Source organism: Cotesia glomerata, linkage group LG2 (assembly GCF_020080835.1).
Source record: "Cotesia glomerata isolate CgM1 linkage group LG2, MPM_Cglom_v2.3, whole genome shotgun sequence".
Lineage (NCBI taxonomy): Eukaryota > Metazoa > Arthropoda > Insecta > Hymenoptera > Braconidae > Cotesia > Cotesia glomerata.
In genome coordinates, this window is record NC_058159.1 from 5,836,265 (window position 1) to 5,850,113 (window position 13,849).

The 13,849-nt window shown below is 25.6% G+C and overlaps 2 protein-coding genes across 7 annotated transcripts in view; one reads left to right on the forward strand and one right to left on the reverse strand.

Moving 5' to 3' along the window:
- Window positions 1-13,849, forward strand: part of LOC123259575 (E3 ubiquitin-protein ligase AMFR-like) — a 101,924-nt gene that overhangs the window by 11,623 nt on the left and 76,452 nt on the right. The window lies entirely within an intron of this gene.
- The window catches only part of LOC123259576 (hepatocyte nuclear factor 4-gamma), a 37,563-nt gene that overhangs the window by 10,782 nt on the left and 12,932 nt on the right, over window positions 1-13,849 (reverse strand). The window contains exon 1 of one of the 6 annotated variants that reach the window (XM_044720169.1): window positions 7,931-8,370. The exons of the other annotated variants lie outside the window; for them this stretch is intronic. Coding sequence (XP_044576104.1) covers window positions 7,931-7,943 — 13 coding nt within the window. The 5' untranslated portion in view covers window positions 7,944-8,370. Of the gene's footprint in view, window positions 1-7,930; window positions 8,371-13,849 lie in introns of those variants that run through there. 6 annotated transcript variants of the gene reach the window in all.

A 13,849-nucleotide genomic window follows, 5' to 3' on the forward strand; every position in this document is an offset into this window, starting at 1 on the left:
CAGAAAAAAATTAATTTGAATAAAGAAAAAATTTTTGAACCAAGAAAATAATTTTGAAGAGTTTCAATGTCTGGAATCAAGATAAAAAATTCTGGAATTAAGTAAAATTTACTTAAACTAACAAAAATTTCTTGATTTGAGAATTTTTCTACTCAAATTAAGAAGATAAAATTTTTCAAAATTATTTACTTAATTCAAGTACATTTTTTTTCTGTAGAGTAAAAAACTAAATGTGAAAAATTGCTAGCTTAATAAGTACTCCATACATGCTTGTAAATTTACGATTGAGATATTTTTTTGTTCCTTAGAAACTATAAGTTCAGAAAAATAACTCATGGTAGAAATTCACGTTTAATGCACTGATAGAAGGATTTATTAACTATTAATAATTTAATTTATTTGAAGACAATTATTTGATTTATTAAATTTTAATAAATATTTTTTAACATTCAATAAACATTTATTTGGGAGGAAAGTACATTTATTAATAGTTAATAAGTATTTATTGATAATTAACAAATATTTATTAACAGTTAACAAATATTTTGTTGATTGAATTTGTTTTGCTTGCAATGACATATGATATGAAGATTGCTTATAAACAAAAATCATCTTTATAAATTATTTGCATTAATTATTGAGGATATAATTGAGGATGGTTTTACTTGTATCACTGTAGAGTGTTTTACAAGGGAGGGTGGGGAATTATTGTCTCTCCACTTTTTTCTCCGCAATATAATCTCTCAACCCCGTCATTATAACTCTCAACCACTTTTTCGTCCCCACCCCCCTGCATGTCGGGATTTTTTCTTTCATGCCCGACACACATGTGCTGCGACTGTGGCCGACTTACGCGTTATAATCAGTACCTGCATTTGCATTACGGTCTTAAATAGTATGGAGGTACTTCTATAATGACATTTTACCTCCATAACTATACGGGAAAACCACAGAAAACCCGACCGGTACAGAGGCTGGCAATGAAACGCACATATTCTTAGTTTATAATCATTGAAAAATATTGGTGCGCGCCGGAATCGAACCCTGGTCCCACTCTTTCGAAATGCAGGTACCGAGCCGATTAGGCTATTGCCAACCTTGTTATTTGCATTAATTATATTACATTATAACAAGATTTATCGCAAAATACCAAATTCAATCACAGCTCATAATTATCTTTTATATTTTTAAATATTAAAAACGTCAATTTATTTAGTAAATTTAATCATTAACATGTATTCCAGCTATGGAGTTATAAAAAGTGTCAAAAGAAAATTGCTTTTTATTTTAAATAAATATTTATTAATAGTTAACAAATATTCATTAACCATTAATAAATATTTATTAACTGTTAATAAATTGTACTCAATAAATTACTTATTAACTATTAATAAATATTTGTTAACTGTTAAAAAATATTTATTAAATCCTATGATGTTAAAAAATCATTTATTAACAGTTAATAAAGCTTATTAAATATAAAAAAATCCTTCTATTAGTGTGGAAAATGTCTCAAACAAAATAAAAATTCCATATTAACTCCATAAGTTAAGATATAAAAAAAAATCTAAATATTGAGTTTTTAAATTAGGTAGAAGTTTCATTCATCAAAAAAAAGCACTCGGGATTGTTTACGTCGGTAAACATGAATATTGATATTAATAAAATGATAATGATAATTTTAATGTTAATAAAAGTGTTTTGTAAATAAAAATATAATAGTACGAAATAATAATGAGAGCCAATTATAAATTCGTTCCGGTGTCTGGCGATTTAATAAACATATAGTTAAATAAAGACGAGTTATAGTATACATTTGGACTTTAAACTAACACAATGCCTGTGTACGCTAGACACATTATCCATCATTCATCATCATACTGATATAAATATTATGTATTGCTTGTATATTGGGGAATTCTGAGGGAATTACGAGCACGATTATTATTATGACGACAACCTAACCTACCGCAATGTTGTGATTCCAAAGTCTAATGTGTCGCATCGTTCTCGTTATTATATCATAGGCATATGATAGTTATATTTCATTTCGTGTGTACAAATTTGTACACGTGCTACCCATAACACTACACTAGTTTATTTACTTATCGTGTAATCTACACGGAAAGATTAAAACCCGACTGGTTCGTGTTCTGCACCAGACTCAGTCGTGTGCGGGTTACTTTGCACGGATTCTGGTGCATCACCCGACTGAGTCTGGTGCAGAACACGACTCAGTCGGGTGATGCACCAGAATCCGTGCAAAGTAACCCGAACACGACTGAGTCTGGTACAGAACACGAACCATAAAACCAGTCGGGTTTTAATCTTTCCGTGTAATTATCAACTATTTATTTTTAAATCATATTCATCCCAAATGATATCGTTCAAATCTTCTTGTAAAAAATTTAATTTAATAAAAATTTCTAACTAGATATTTTCTTCTATCTAAAATAATTAAAAAAAAAATTTATGTTACACATTGAATTGTAGAAAAATTTATTTATTATTGTGATTGTTATATTCGATGTCGGCCTCGAGTCAACAATCAACTAAAATTCGATTACGGTAAGAAATAAAAAAATGCATTTAATAAAAAATAAAAATTACTTCAGGCATCAATCAGAAGATTACACAAGTTATGAGCATTATGTGTTATATGCTATACGTAGTTATGATTTAGTGATTTTCTGTCTAGTGTTCTTGAAGTAAAGCTGGAAAGTTTAATAATGTAATGTGATGTTAATGTCCACTCTGCTCAAGCATTTGGACATGTGCATGTAAATATATGTGTACAGAAAATGATAGTAATATATAGCGTAACGCAACTTGTGCTTCTGATTATACATATAAAATTTTTATTCCATCATGTAACATTGTTTTGTCTAAAATATGTCAACATATTTATTTAAATTATTAACAAATGTATTATCTGCGTAGGGTAAAAATGTTCGGTTTAGTTATCGTTTATTATCGATAAGAGTAATTAATTAAATATCTTGTTTTATCAGTGATTAGATTTTTTAAATAAAATTTTTATTATTGTTATTGTTTTGGTTAAAAAATTTAATAGTAGAAATTTGACGCTCAAAAATTTTTTTTTTTTTCCAAATTTTAATTATTAGTAGAAAAAAACGTTAATATTATTAATATTATTATAAAAATTAATATTATTATTATTATTATTATTATTATTATTAAAAATTTATTGTAGACATAATATTACTGTCTCGAAGTCAAGGATAATGGATACATTATGTTACAAAATATCTTTAGCTAATGTACAAAAATTACATTACTACTATATACGATTAATATAAAATAATATTGTAATATACGTAATGTCACAATGTCATAAATATTTCTCAATTTTTCGATGTATAGAATAATAATAATAATGTACATTACAGTGATGGTGAACTGATGAGCAAATTAGTTGTTATAAAAAGTAAACATTTATGTATTAGGTATAAATATAATTCAAGACCATTTATTTTTAATATAATAATATACCCCCAGGGCTTTTTCGGTTTAGTACCTATCTTGTATTTGGAGTTGAGTAACATATTTAACTGTAAACCTTTGCCAGCATTGACACCAAAGTTTATTTAGTTTGAGTAATATCAATATTTGACAATTTTTACAAATTTAAAAGTTTAATTTTTCTAAAAAATCATAGTGCATACTTTTAATTTGATTAATTTTTGATATTTGCAAATTTTCGGAAGGAATAAACAAAATTTTTAGCAAAATATTTTTTCTAAGTGACAAATTACTTTGAGAGTTTTAGTAATGAGACTCGGGTAGAAAAATGACCGCGGTGAGTAAATTTATTGAGCCTGACAACATTTTTGTATAATTTAAAAGGTACTGTTATAAACTTTCTATGGAATATTATTGACTATGTCTCAATAATATTTTCACATCACTTTAATTTTTTAATATTATAATTATATTCGTAACATTCAACACCTTGCATAATAATAATAATGATCTCTACTCAGATTATTTATTTTATTTAACATTTATTATTTATAAATTCAATTTGTGCGGCAATTAAACATAATTAGTGACACTAATAGTTAATAATAATCCGTTCAATCATTGTATTTTCCCGATTTAAAATTAATCATATTATTATTATTATTATTATTATTATTATTATTATTATTATTATTATTATTATTATTATTATTATTATTATTATTATTATTATTATTATTATTATTATTATTATTATTATTATTATTATTATTATTATTATTATTATTATTATTATTATTATTATTATAATAAAACTATAACATTAAAATAAAAAAAAATTATCTCCTTATTCACTTAGCAAAATTTTTATAAAATTTAAAAGAAATCATCTCATAAAATAAAAAAATTAAACAAAAAAAAATAAGTCAGTATGCATACGCAAGGTAATTAATCACAATAATAATAAATTTACAATGACCCCAGTTGGATGTATTTCGATTATTTTTATTTATTCCGCTAATTGCGATCGTAAAAGGCATTACGCCATGTAATGTGATGTAGATATAGATATATACTGTATATATCTGATTATCGGGTTCGGTCAGAATAGAGGTAAACATCGTATCGATCAAGTACCATGCGTACTAACAGATACATAGTTATTCAGTTTATTACTCACTAACAAGTCGGCAATACTATCAGCCATTATCTACTTGATCACTATAAAACATGAATATGTGTACATATCAATGTGTGTACTTGTGAATGTATATGTAATGAGGAAAATATATTGCAACATTGACAGCTCCTTGTCTAAGCTAGTTGTCGCGACACGCGAGAGCATACGATAATCGTCACTCTCGAAATGCTGCTCTATATAACACTAACGCATTCCTACATATTTATATTTAACATATATAGTTAAAACTTACACTTAAACATACCAATTATTAAAATTAACGCAAGAAATGCATTACTTGCAAAAATTTTCATTCTCAGTAATTTTTTTTCTGCTTAACTGATTGCCATTTTTTGTTAGCAATCAAATAAATGAGATGCCTATTATATACATTAATAAATATATATGTATATAAATAAAACACCTATAGAGAGTCTTGACACTTGACCGCTACCTCGAATACATTTATGGCGGCCTCGAGGACGCGCTCTTTTCCCTCTCTATTAATAAAATAAAAAATAAGTAATGTTTCTTTATTTCACTCTCGATTTCACAGTAACAGATCTGATCTAGACGTCTTATGTAACACTTATTTTCATAATTACCATTCAATAAAATTACCCGGTTAATTAAAAGATAAAATTAATTAATTTTTTTTTAGTTAATAGGGGAGAGGTGTGCTACAATGCTAACGGCAAAAAATTTATTTTTTTTATAGTTTTTGACATCAAAATTTACAGAGAGTTAATTATAATTAAAATATTTTTTAAACTTTGAATTGATTTTTGGGCGATTGGAATTATTTTTAAAAAATTAAGTTGACACTGCATTCTGCCCCTGAAGCTTTTAGCTAGAATTGCTCCAGAAATTACCAATTAAAAAATTTTTGATCTAAAAAATTAAAGAATTGTTTTAAAACAACACTTTTTTGAACATTTCTAAACTGCAATATTTTTTTAATGTATTTGATCTTTAGATTTTTTTGACAAGATTCGACACAATTTTTTGAGCATAAAAAATTGAGTCGATAAATTAATAAATTTGAAATTTATCTTAAAGAAATTTTTTTTTCGGAAAATTTTTAATGGCTATAACTTTTTTTCCCCTCCGGGCGTAAAGCGTCAACTTTAGCCCCGCTGCGCGAAACGAAGTTGCCGCTTTCCGCCTTCGTCGGGGAAAAAAATAGTATACACTCCTCGGGACGTAAATAAGAAAGCCTCAGATCACATGTTTGTTGACCTCGGCTTCGCCTCGGCCAACATTACCTGTGATCTGAGACATTTCTTACTTTACTTCCCTAGGGGTGTAATATACTATTAAACGCGCTGTTCGATTTTTATTTTCTTGATGACAATTTATGCAATTTTTCAAGCACAAAAAGTGTATACAAAGTTTTTCGTCAATTGGTCGAAGAATTTAAAAGTTATCATAAAAAATCATAGCAATAATTTTTTTTGGTTATATTAATTTAATTTATATATTATAATATAATTTATATTATATTAATTTTTGGTTATAATAAATAACTTTCTTTTTTTTAGAATAATTAATTTTTAAAAAATAAATTTTCTTGGCTGCAATTAAATGTGCATTGAGTACTCAATAAAAGTGAGTAATTTTTTTATCACCGGATGCCAGTGCGATTTAAGTAATTAGAGAAAGGTACAAATCTATATAAATAAATGCGAGAATTATAAGATACATAAATGTTATGTTATGGTTATGGGTTATGGCTTACAGCAAATGCTACGTTCGAACTATAAGGAACTGTCGGTATATATTTATATTACCTACAGGATATTATATTATCCATCACATTACATTACAAGTCCATCCATCTAATTTTCTGTTACGGACATAAAAAGAGCATGCCAGTTGATATGACACGCATTTTATTAACACAAGACGCTAATACTAATCACAGAGTACTATATAGCTTTCTCTCAGATTTAAGAGTCTAATTATAAATATTGCAAAAAAATGAATAATTACTTCGTTAAAAATTTCCTCAATCAAAAATTTCTAGCCTCGGTATAATAAAACAATAAAATGATATAATAATAATAAAAGATACTAAAATATATTTATTATATTTTTAGACAGTACAATCACGTTTTTTGATGAATCATTCCATAGACTTTATGATACCCGCGCATGCAGATTTAAGTGCAGTGTCATGGAATGAAATTGATTTTTCCCCGATATAAAAAAAAAATTTTCCATGAATTTAGTAGTTTATTAACTATAATGCATTTTAAGAAATCGAAGGTATTAAATTATTTATCTCTTTGTTTTATTCAATCCTTTGACCCGATGACAGTAATAAGCGTTTGTTACTTTCTTTTATTTTTATTGCAAAACAACTTTTTAATTGTTTTTTCTTTTTTTTTACCAGTGCGAATAACTCTCAATTACTCGTATAAAATTATTTTTTTAATACATCGAAATAACTTGATCCATTAAGTCGTATATAAGTAGTTAAAAATTAATTATTCATCGAATTTTTATATCTAAAAAAAAAAAAACACCAATTTTAGAGAAATAATTAAAAAAATTAATTACTTTTTTTCACTTTAATTTTTCTTCTATATTGACACAGAAATTATTTTTATTTAAGAGAAGAAATATTGAACTATAGTAAAAAGTCAATTTTTAAAATAAAATTGTCTTGAATTGACAGGAAAATAATATTTTTCTTTGATTTAAATAAAAAAAATTAATTAAAATTTGCCTTCAAAAAAAATTTACAATCTAAATTGATTAAAAAGTCAATTTATATTGATAAGATAAATCGACAAAAAAATTTAAACAAAAAATACTTAAGGTTGTTTTTTTTTTAAATAATAAAAAATAAATGTCGAAATAAATCAGGTCAAAAAATTAAACAGTATCTTAAAATGGGACAGCCAAAAATTAAAAAAAATTTTATACTAAAAAAATTCATTTAAAATAAACGAATGTATTTTTTCCTAAATTACAAAAAAACACTTTTGTTAAAATAATTTTAAATCCCGCTTAATAAATTACGAAATTGTTTAAATCCTTGAAAATAATTTCTTCGTGCTGTATCTATTTGGGAGTTTGAGAGCAGAATGACACGGTTAACCGCTAACAGACACGCAACAACTTAACGAATCATGCAGAAATTGTTTCTTTAATAAGACATAAAGATAATATCCTATTATATATCTAATGTACGAAAAATATCAAAACCCTTGTTGATTATCTTCAGAGAAATTTTTACGAAAAAAAAAAAAATTTCCATACCTGCCAGCCCCATTTTTCCAAAAGTTCACTTCACTGCACGGTAAAAACTAGCCGATACATATAGCATTAGTACGTCATATGACAGCTAATGTTAAATTACACTAGAGTAACTAGTTGGCTCTTCTACCGGCACAGATAAAAGGTAGAAATAGTTAACTTGTGTCTTTAATCTCGCGTGCTTAAATAAAAGTAACACTGAAGATATATCATGCACATACAGTCACATTCAGCTAGTAGTAGTGTTACACATTATATGTGAAGTATAGTGAGTCTTATTCGACGCACAAGTGAAACAATTAATAAATTGAAAGTGTCGTTAACAGGTTTACAGCCAGTGTATTGCCTTCATATGTATATAATACACATTATTTATATTTTCTATATCAACCATTAAATACTCGTAAAAATACACAAAAATAACACATCAAATATTTTATTGTTTTAGTTTTTAAACAAAAAATGGGAATTTAATTGTAATATAATTGTAAAGTGACCACTGCATTGCGTTTTTAATTTAATTATAATTACAACAATAATTGTTAAAAAAAAACTATTAGTTGCACAAAGAGGTTCTTAAGTATGAAGATTACATATAATCGGAATACAAAAGGGTTATCGTTTTGTAATAATAACAATAAAAATATTATTTATTGTTTATTAGTTTTCTTTCTCTTTCTTTTCATATTTTATTTACTGTGTTGTCGGGTTAAGTTTTGCTCATTATCATTTATTATTATTGTTATTAGTTATTATTATTATTAAGTTTCCCAGTTAAAATAATCTTGCTAGACCGACGGCCAGTCAACAACTGGGAAACAGCTGTAAATGCACGCATGTTTTGCGCCTCAATGCTGTCTAACCATTACATTATGTACTTTTATATCTGTGTATGTCTTGAAAATTTGTATATGTATCCATGCGAGTGTAGATTTCTATATGTTGGATGATGAATGATTGTGTGGAGTGGGGCTTTGCAAGTCGAGGCTTTAAAAAGAAGCAATTGCACGTGACAGTTGTAATAGATATTAGTAAAGAAATAAAATTACACTAAAGGTTTATAAATATTGGATTTTTTATCAGCTAGTTTTGAATTTATGGTTCTTTTTTTTTGTTTAAAAATAAATTAGAAAAAAAAAAATAATCTATTTAAGTAAAAAATTAAGAAAAGTTTTGTCTTCCTTTTTTTTTTAAATTAAATTTAGTATTTTTCGAAAGGTCGTAACCTAAATTTTTGTTTTTTTATCGTTTGATATTTTTTCGGTGAAAGTAAATTTATTGTCGAAATAATTGAGAGAATAAGAAAAATTTTTTGATGGGAAAATTTTTATTTTAAAAGGAATTTTTATAGTTAAATTTGCTTTTTAATCATTTTATACATTTTTTGGTGTCAATTTTTTTCTCAAGTTTTTTAAGGAGATTTTAACAATTTGTTGATTTTTTATAATTTTTCCATTAAATTATTTTTAATTTATCCTTTAATAATAATAATATTATTTTTTTAATTTATTTTAAAAGTACCCATATTATGTAAATGAAATATGAGACAAAAAACATCCATTTAAAATAATTTCCAAAAAATTAACATTCTGATTACTGCAATAAATTATTAATAATTAATAAAAATCAAACATATGAGATGGAATATTTTTCAATACCAAAAATTTTTAAATAAAAATTTTCATAAATTATTATTTGTTGAAACAATTGAATTATCTCCGTTACTAATGGCTAGAAACTTAATTATAGCTGTAATTAAATCAATACCTAATTTATCATGGTCGAATTTAAAGGTGATCTAGTAAAAAGTAAAAATATAAAAATAATCATCAGACAATAAATTGAGATTCTCAACTGATTAATATAATTTTGATTGGCATGCATTACGATTGTCGATTACACAGATTGGAATGGAAATTTACAAACCCGTTTCATATATATACCATCACTAAAGTAGCAAATTATGTGTGTGGATATATATATATATATATATATATATATATATATGTATGCAGCGTGTACGTAAAGTGTTAATGGTATACATCTTTCATTTTTTGTCGGGTAACTTTTTATGTTAGTAATAATCGATACAAGATTTTAGGTCGCGTGTAGCAACAGATCACATTAACTATTTCATCCAAGGTGCTTATCTATGTATTTATATTAATTATTGCACATGGAAAAATTTACAATTAACAATACGTCAATTTATAACTACAAAAAAAATCAACACTTTTTTAATCTCCGTTTGATAAAAAATAAGTTGTAACTTTTCTTTGTAGTTTTTAATTTTAAAATTTCTAGTTACTCAAAAAATCAATTGAAAACTATCGAAGTAATTAAACAATTAGTCATCTCCTTTACAATAAATTTTTTTGATGAATAATTTCAAAAATTAATGTCATATTTTCACAACAATTTTTCTGAAAAAAAATTAAAATCAAACGACGGAAGAAAAAAATTGTTTTCTAACAATTCAATGACGAATTTTTTGTGATCATTTTATTAATATATAAATAATGTATTAACATTTAAATTTATTAAGAAACGAAAGTACATTTATTAGTAACAACACATTATAAAGTGCGTGACCTCATCATATCACAAACAAACGCCTTTATATACATACGTACATTTTATAAAAATAATAATAATTACAATAAAAACTTGTAGATACTTTAGCAACGTCTTCCTAGTTTTTGAGCTGTCGTGCATACACGTGGATTAAGAAGCCAAGGTATCTTCTATCGACCGTGACTTGCAGTAGGAATTATTATTGATATGTCTCTTTTATTTCATGAAGGTTACATATCTTACACTAAAATGTTACGTCTCGTTAATTGATAATAGCAATTACCGAGCATTTTTCAAGACGCGTGCATTGTACGTATGTATTATTTTTTTTTTACATTTCTTCAAGAAAGAAATAGCATGTACGGTAGATAAACAGAGAATAAAATTGAAAAAATGAACTTTATGTATATAAGGTATTCTTAAATTCTTTAAACAGTAATCATGATTCAATTGCGATGTGGAGTGATTTTAAAGCCGGGTCGGGACCCTCCGAGCTAATTTACATCAAGATATCACGACAAATCTAACATCCGTCGACCTTCCTATATCTCTCGTGACACATGAATGTTACGACTTCCTGAATAGGACGAAATGCGTGCAGTTTGCTGCAACTAAACGAAAAATATTCATTTTATTGTCTGTCTTCCATCAAAAAATAATGTCTTCAGATGCTATATATATTATTAACGTCATTCTAGCATGTTTGGTAAATAAATAGACATTTTTATGTAAATGTAACTATATTTATCAAAAATTGACGGCGTATGGTGGTTTGTAAGTATAAAATGGCTTGCAACCTAAAATATAACCGCCACATGAATTTTAATGTCGTATACAAAAATACAGAATCCATTTTTTTATCGACATAAATATATTAAGAAATTTTTAATTTTCAATTTTATATTTAGTTTAATTAATATTAATGATCAATTAATGTTTTTTTTAAATATTAAAATGTTATTTTAATTTAAATTAAATCAGTGCAAAATAAATCCACCATTTTGTTTTCTCTTATAGAGAGAAAATGGTCGCTCAGAAACGAACGCTTAGTTGAAGTACAAACGAAATTTATAAAACTACACAGAAAAAAAGGTCCACTTGAGTCAAGAAAATATTTTTCTTCCTATTTATTTTCTTGAGCGAAAAAAAAATTTTTTTTTGACACTAAAAATTTCACTTATTCCAACAAAATTAATTATCTTGCTTTAAGAAATACGTATCTTGATCCAAGAAAATTTATTTAAGTCAAAAAAATCTTGTTGTTTTGAGAAAATTCAGCCTCGCTCTAAAAAATTTAGTTCTTGATAGAAGTAAATTTTCTTGTCTTGAGAAAATTTCTCTCTTGCTCCAAAAAATTAAATATCTCGATGAAAGTAAATTTTCATTAATATTTTTATTGATTGACATGTCAAATGGGAAGATAAAATAAAATTGAATCATTTTTTTCATTCAATATGTATAATTTCACACTAAAATAATATAAAATGGGTATCAAATATTCAAGAGTACAATTTTCTCAAGGTGAGAAAATTTTTTTCTCAGCTGAAGTAAGTCGCGCTGCTTCCCTTAAGTATTTAAAAATCTTAATCAAATATAAAAATTTATTGTATCAAGTATTTATGATAATTTTAAGAAAAAATGACTTCCACCAAGAATAGAATTTCAAGAAAAATTTTTACTTCGGCCAACACAACCGGCCTTCAGGCAGCCGAAAATTTTCTTGAGTCAAGAATTTTGTTCTCCAGTCAAGAAATTTTTCTTTCTGAGTAAAATTATTTAATAATTTTTTTTTCATACTTATTAGAATCGAGCGAAAAAATATTTTTTTCATTTTTTAGCTTGGGGATACAGTTTGTAACTCATAATTTTTGTTCCTTTATAAACTAAAAATTCTACCCCTAAGCTAAGGAAAAAAATTTTTTTTTCGCTCCACCTCAATTTTTATTTTATTTTATTTTTCTTTATTTAATAATTCAACAGTACAAGGCCAATTAAAAGGTTACAAAAATTTATATGGGGTAAATTTATATGGTACATGTATAGCTAAAAATAATTATAAAATTAACAAAATATAGAATCTTAACGTGTAACTGATTGTTTGACATCATAATAGGCTAACGTCATATAGTAATAGTAATATTACTACTGATAAAGTTGTATTTAAAGTTAAAATTGAAAAATTATTTCAAGTTGTTACAAAAATCTAGTTGATATTTCAATTTATTTTTTCAATCGTTAATATTAATTAATGTTAACAATCGACCATAAATGGCAAAAACCGTAACTAGTGAATAAACTAATTAACCACAAGTGTTTACAATTCGACGGAAACTGTAATTTAATTTGTTTATTGATTTTAAAATAGTGAATCAAATCTTATTAACTTCACAATGACAAGATACGCCAATTAATGCAAGTAAATAAACTAAATTGTCATATAGTATGATTATTATTATTAAGAGTATGTGATACGTTTAATTATAAGAGATTTGTTACAAACAAAGCGCGGTTGCCGTGAAATGTGACTCAGATTGTCCGATAAAACACATATTAATAGCACAGGACAGTAGCGGCGACGAGTGACTTCTCTTGTTCATATTGACGTACACAAGACAAACTGTTGTTAATGATTCACATTAACCACAATCTCTAATACATTATCTGCCGTTTATTTTCATTATTTATTAACAATAAAATTACAATAATACTTTTACTTTTATTCTTTTTTTTTTCTTCTCACCGATAAGAAAATTATGTGATTTTGTTGGATATCATTATTAATGTCGCTTTATTTGATTAATTTCGAGTATTTATTCGACAGACGGTGATCGCGAAATATTGCGCTATCAATTTGATCTAATTAAATTTTTATTAAAAATCTCCTTTATTTTTGGTTAAAAATTTTCTAGATAATTTTTTATAATTATAACACATTATTTTTATTATTATTTTTCAAACTCGTCGATCATTTTAATGTCAATTGTCCAAAAATCCATGACATTATAAAAATAATTAAATAATCTTCTGAACAAGATTTTTTTTTGGCCACTCATTATACTCAATGACAACCATTCACTTTCAAGCCGCTTCACTATTTTAATTTTCAAAAAGCTATACCCGAAAAACTTTCAAATTTCTGATAGATAATTAAGAAAAATTAATAGTAAAAAAAATTCTACGAATAAAATAAGGAAATAATTTTCTATACAAGAAATAAAAATTTTTATCCATTAAAAAATGTTTTTTATATTTAAAAGTTTAATAGAGTAAATAATTAATGCCCGGTTTGCTCAATAAAATTACTAATGCAATCTACGTATTTGAAATAAAATTTACGGCCTTTTTTTG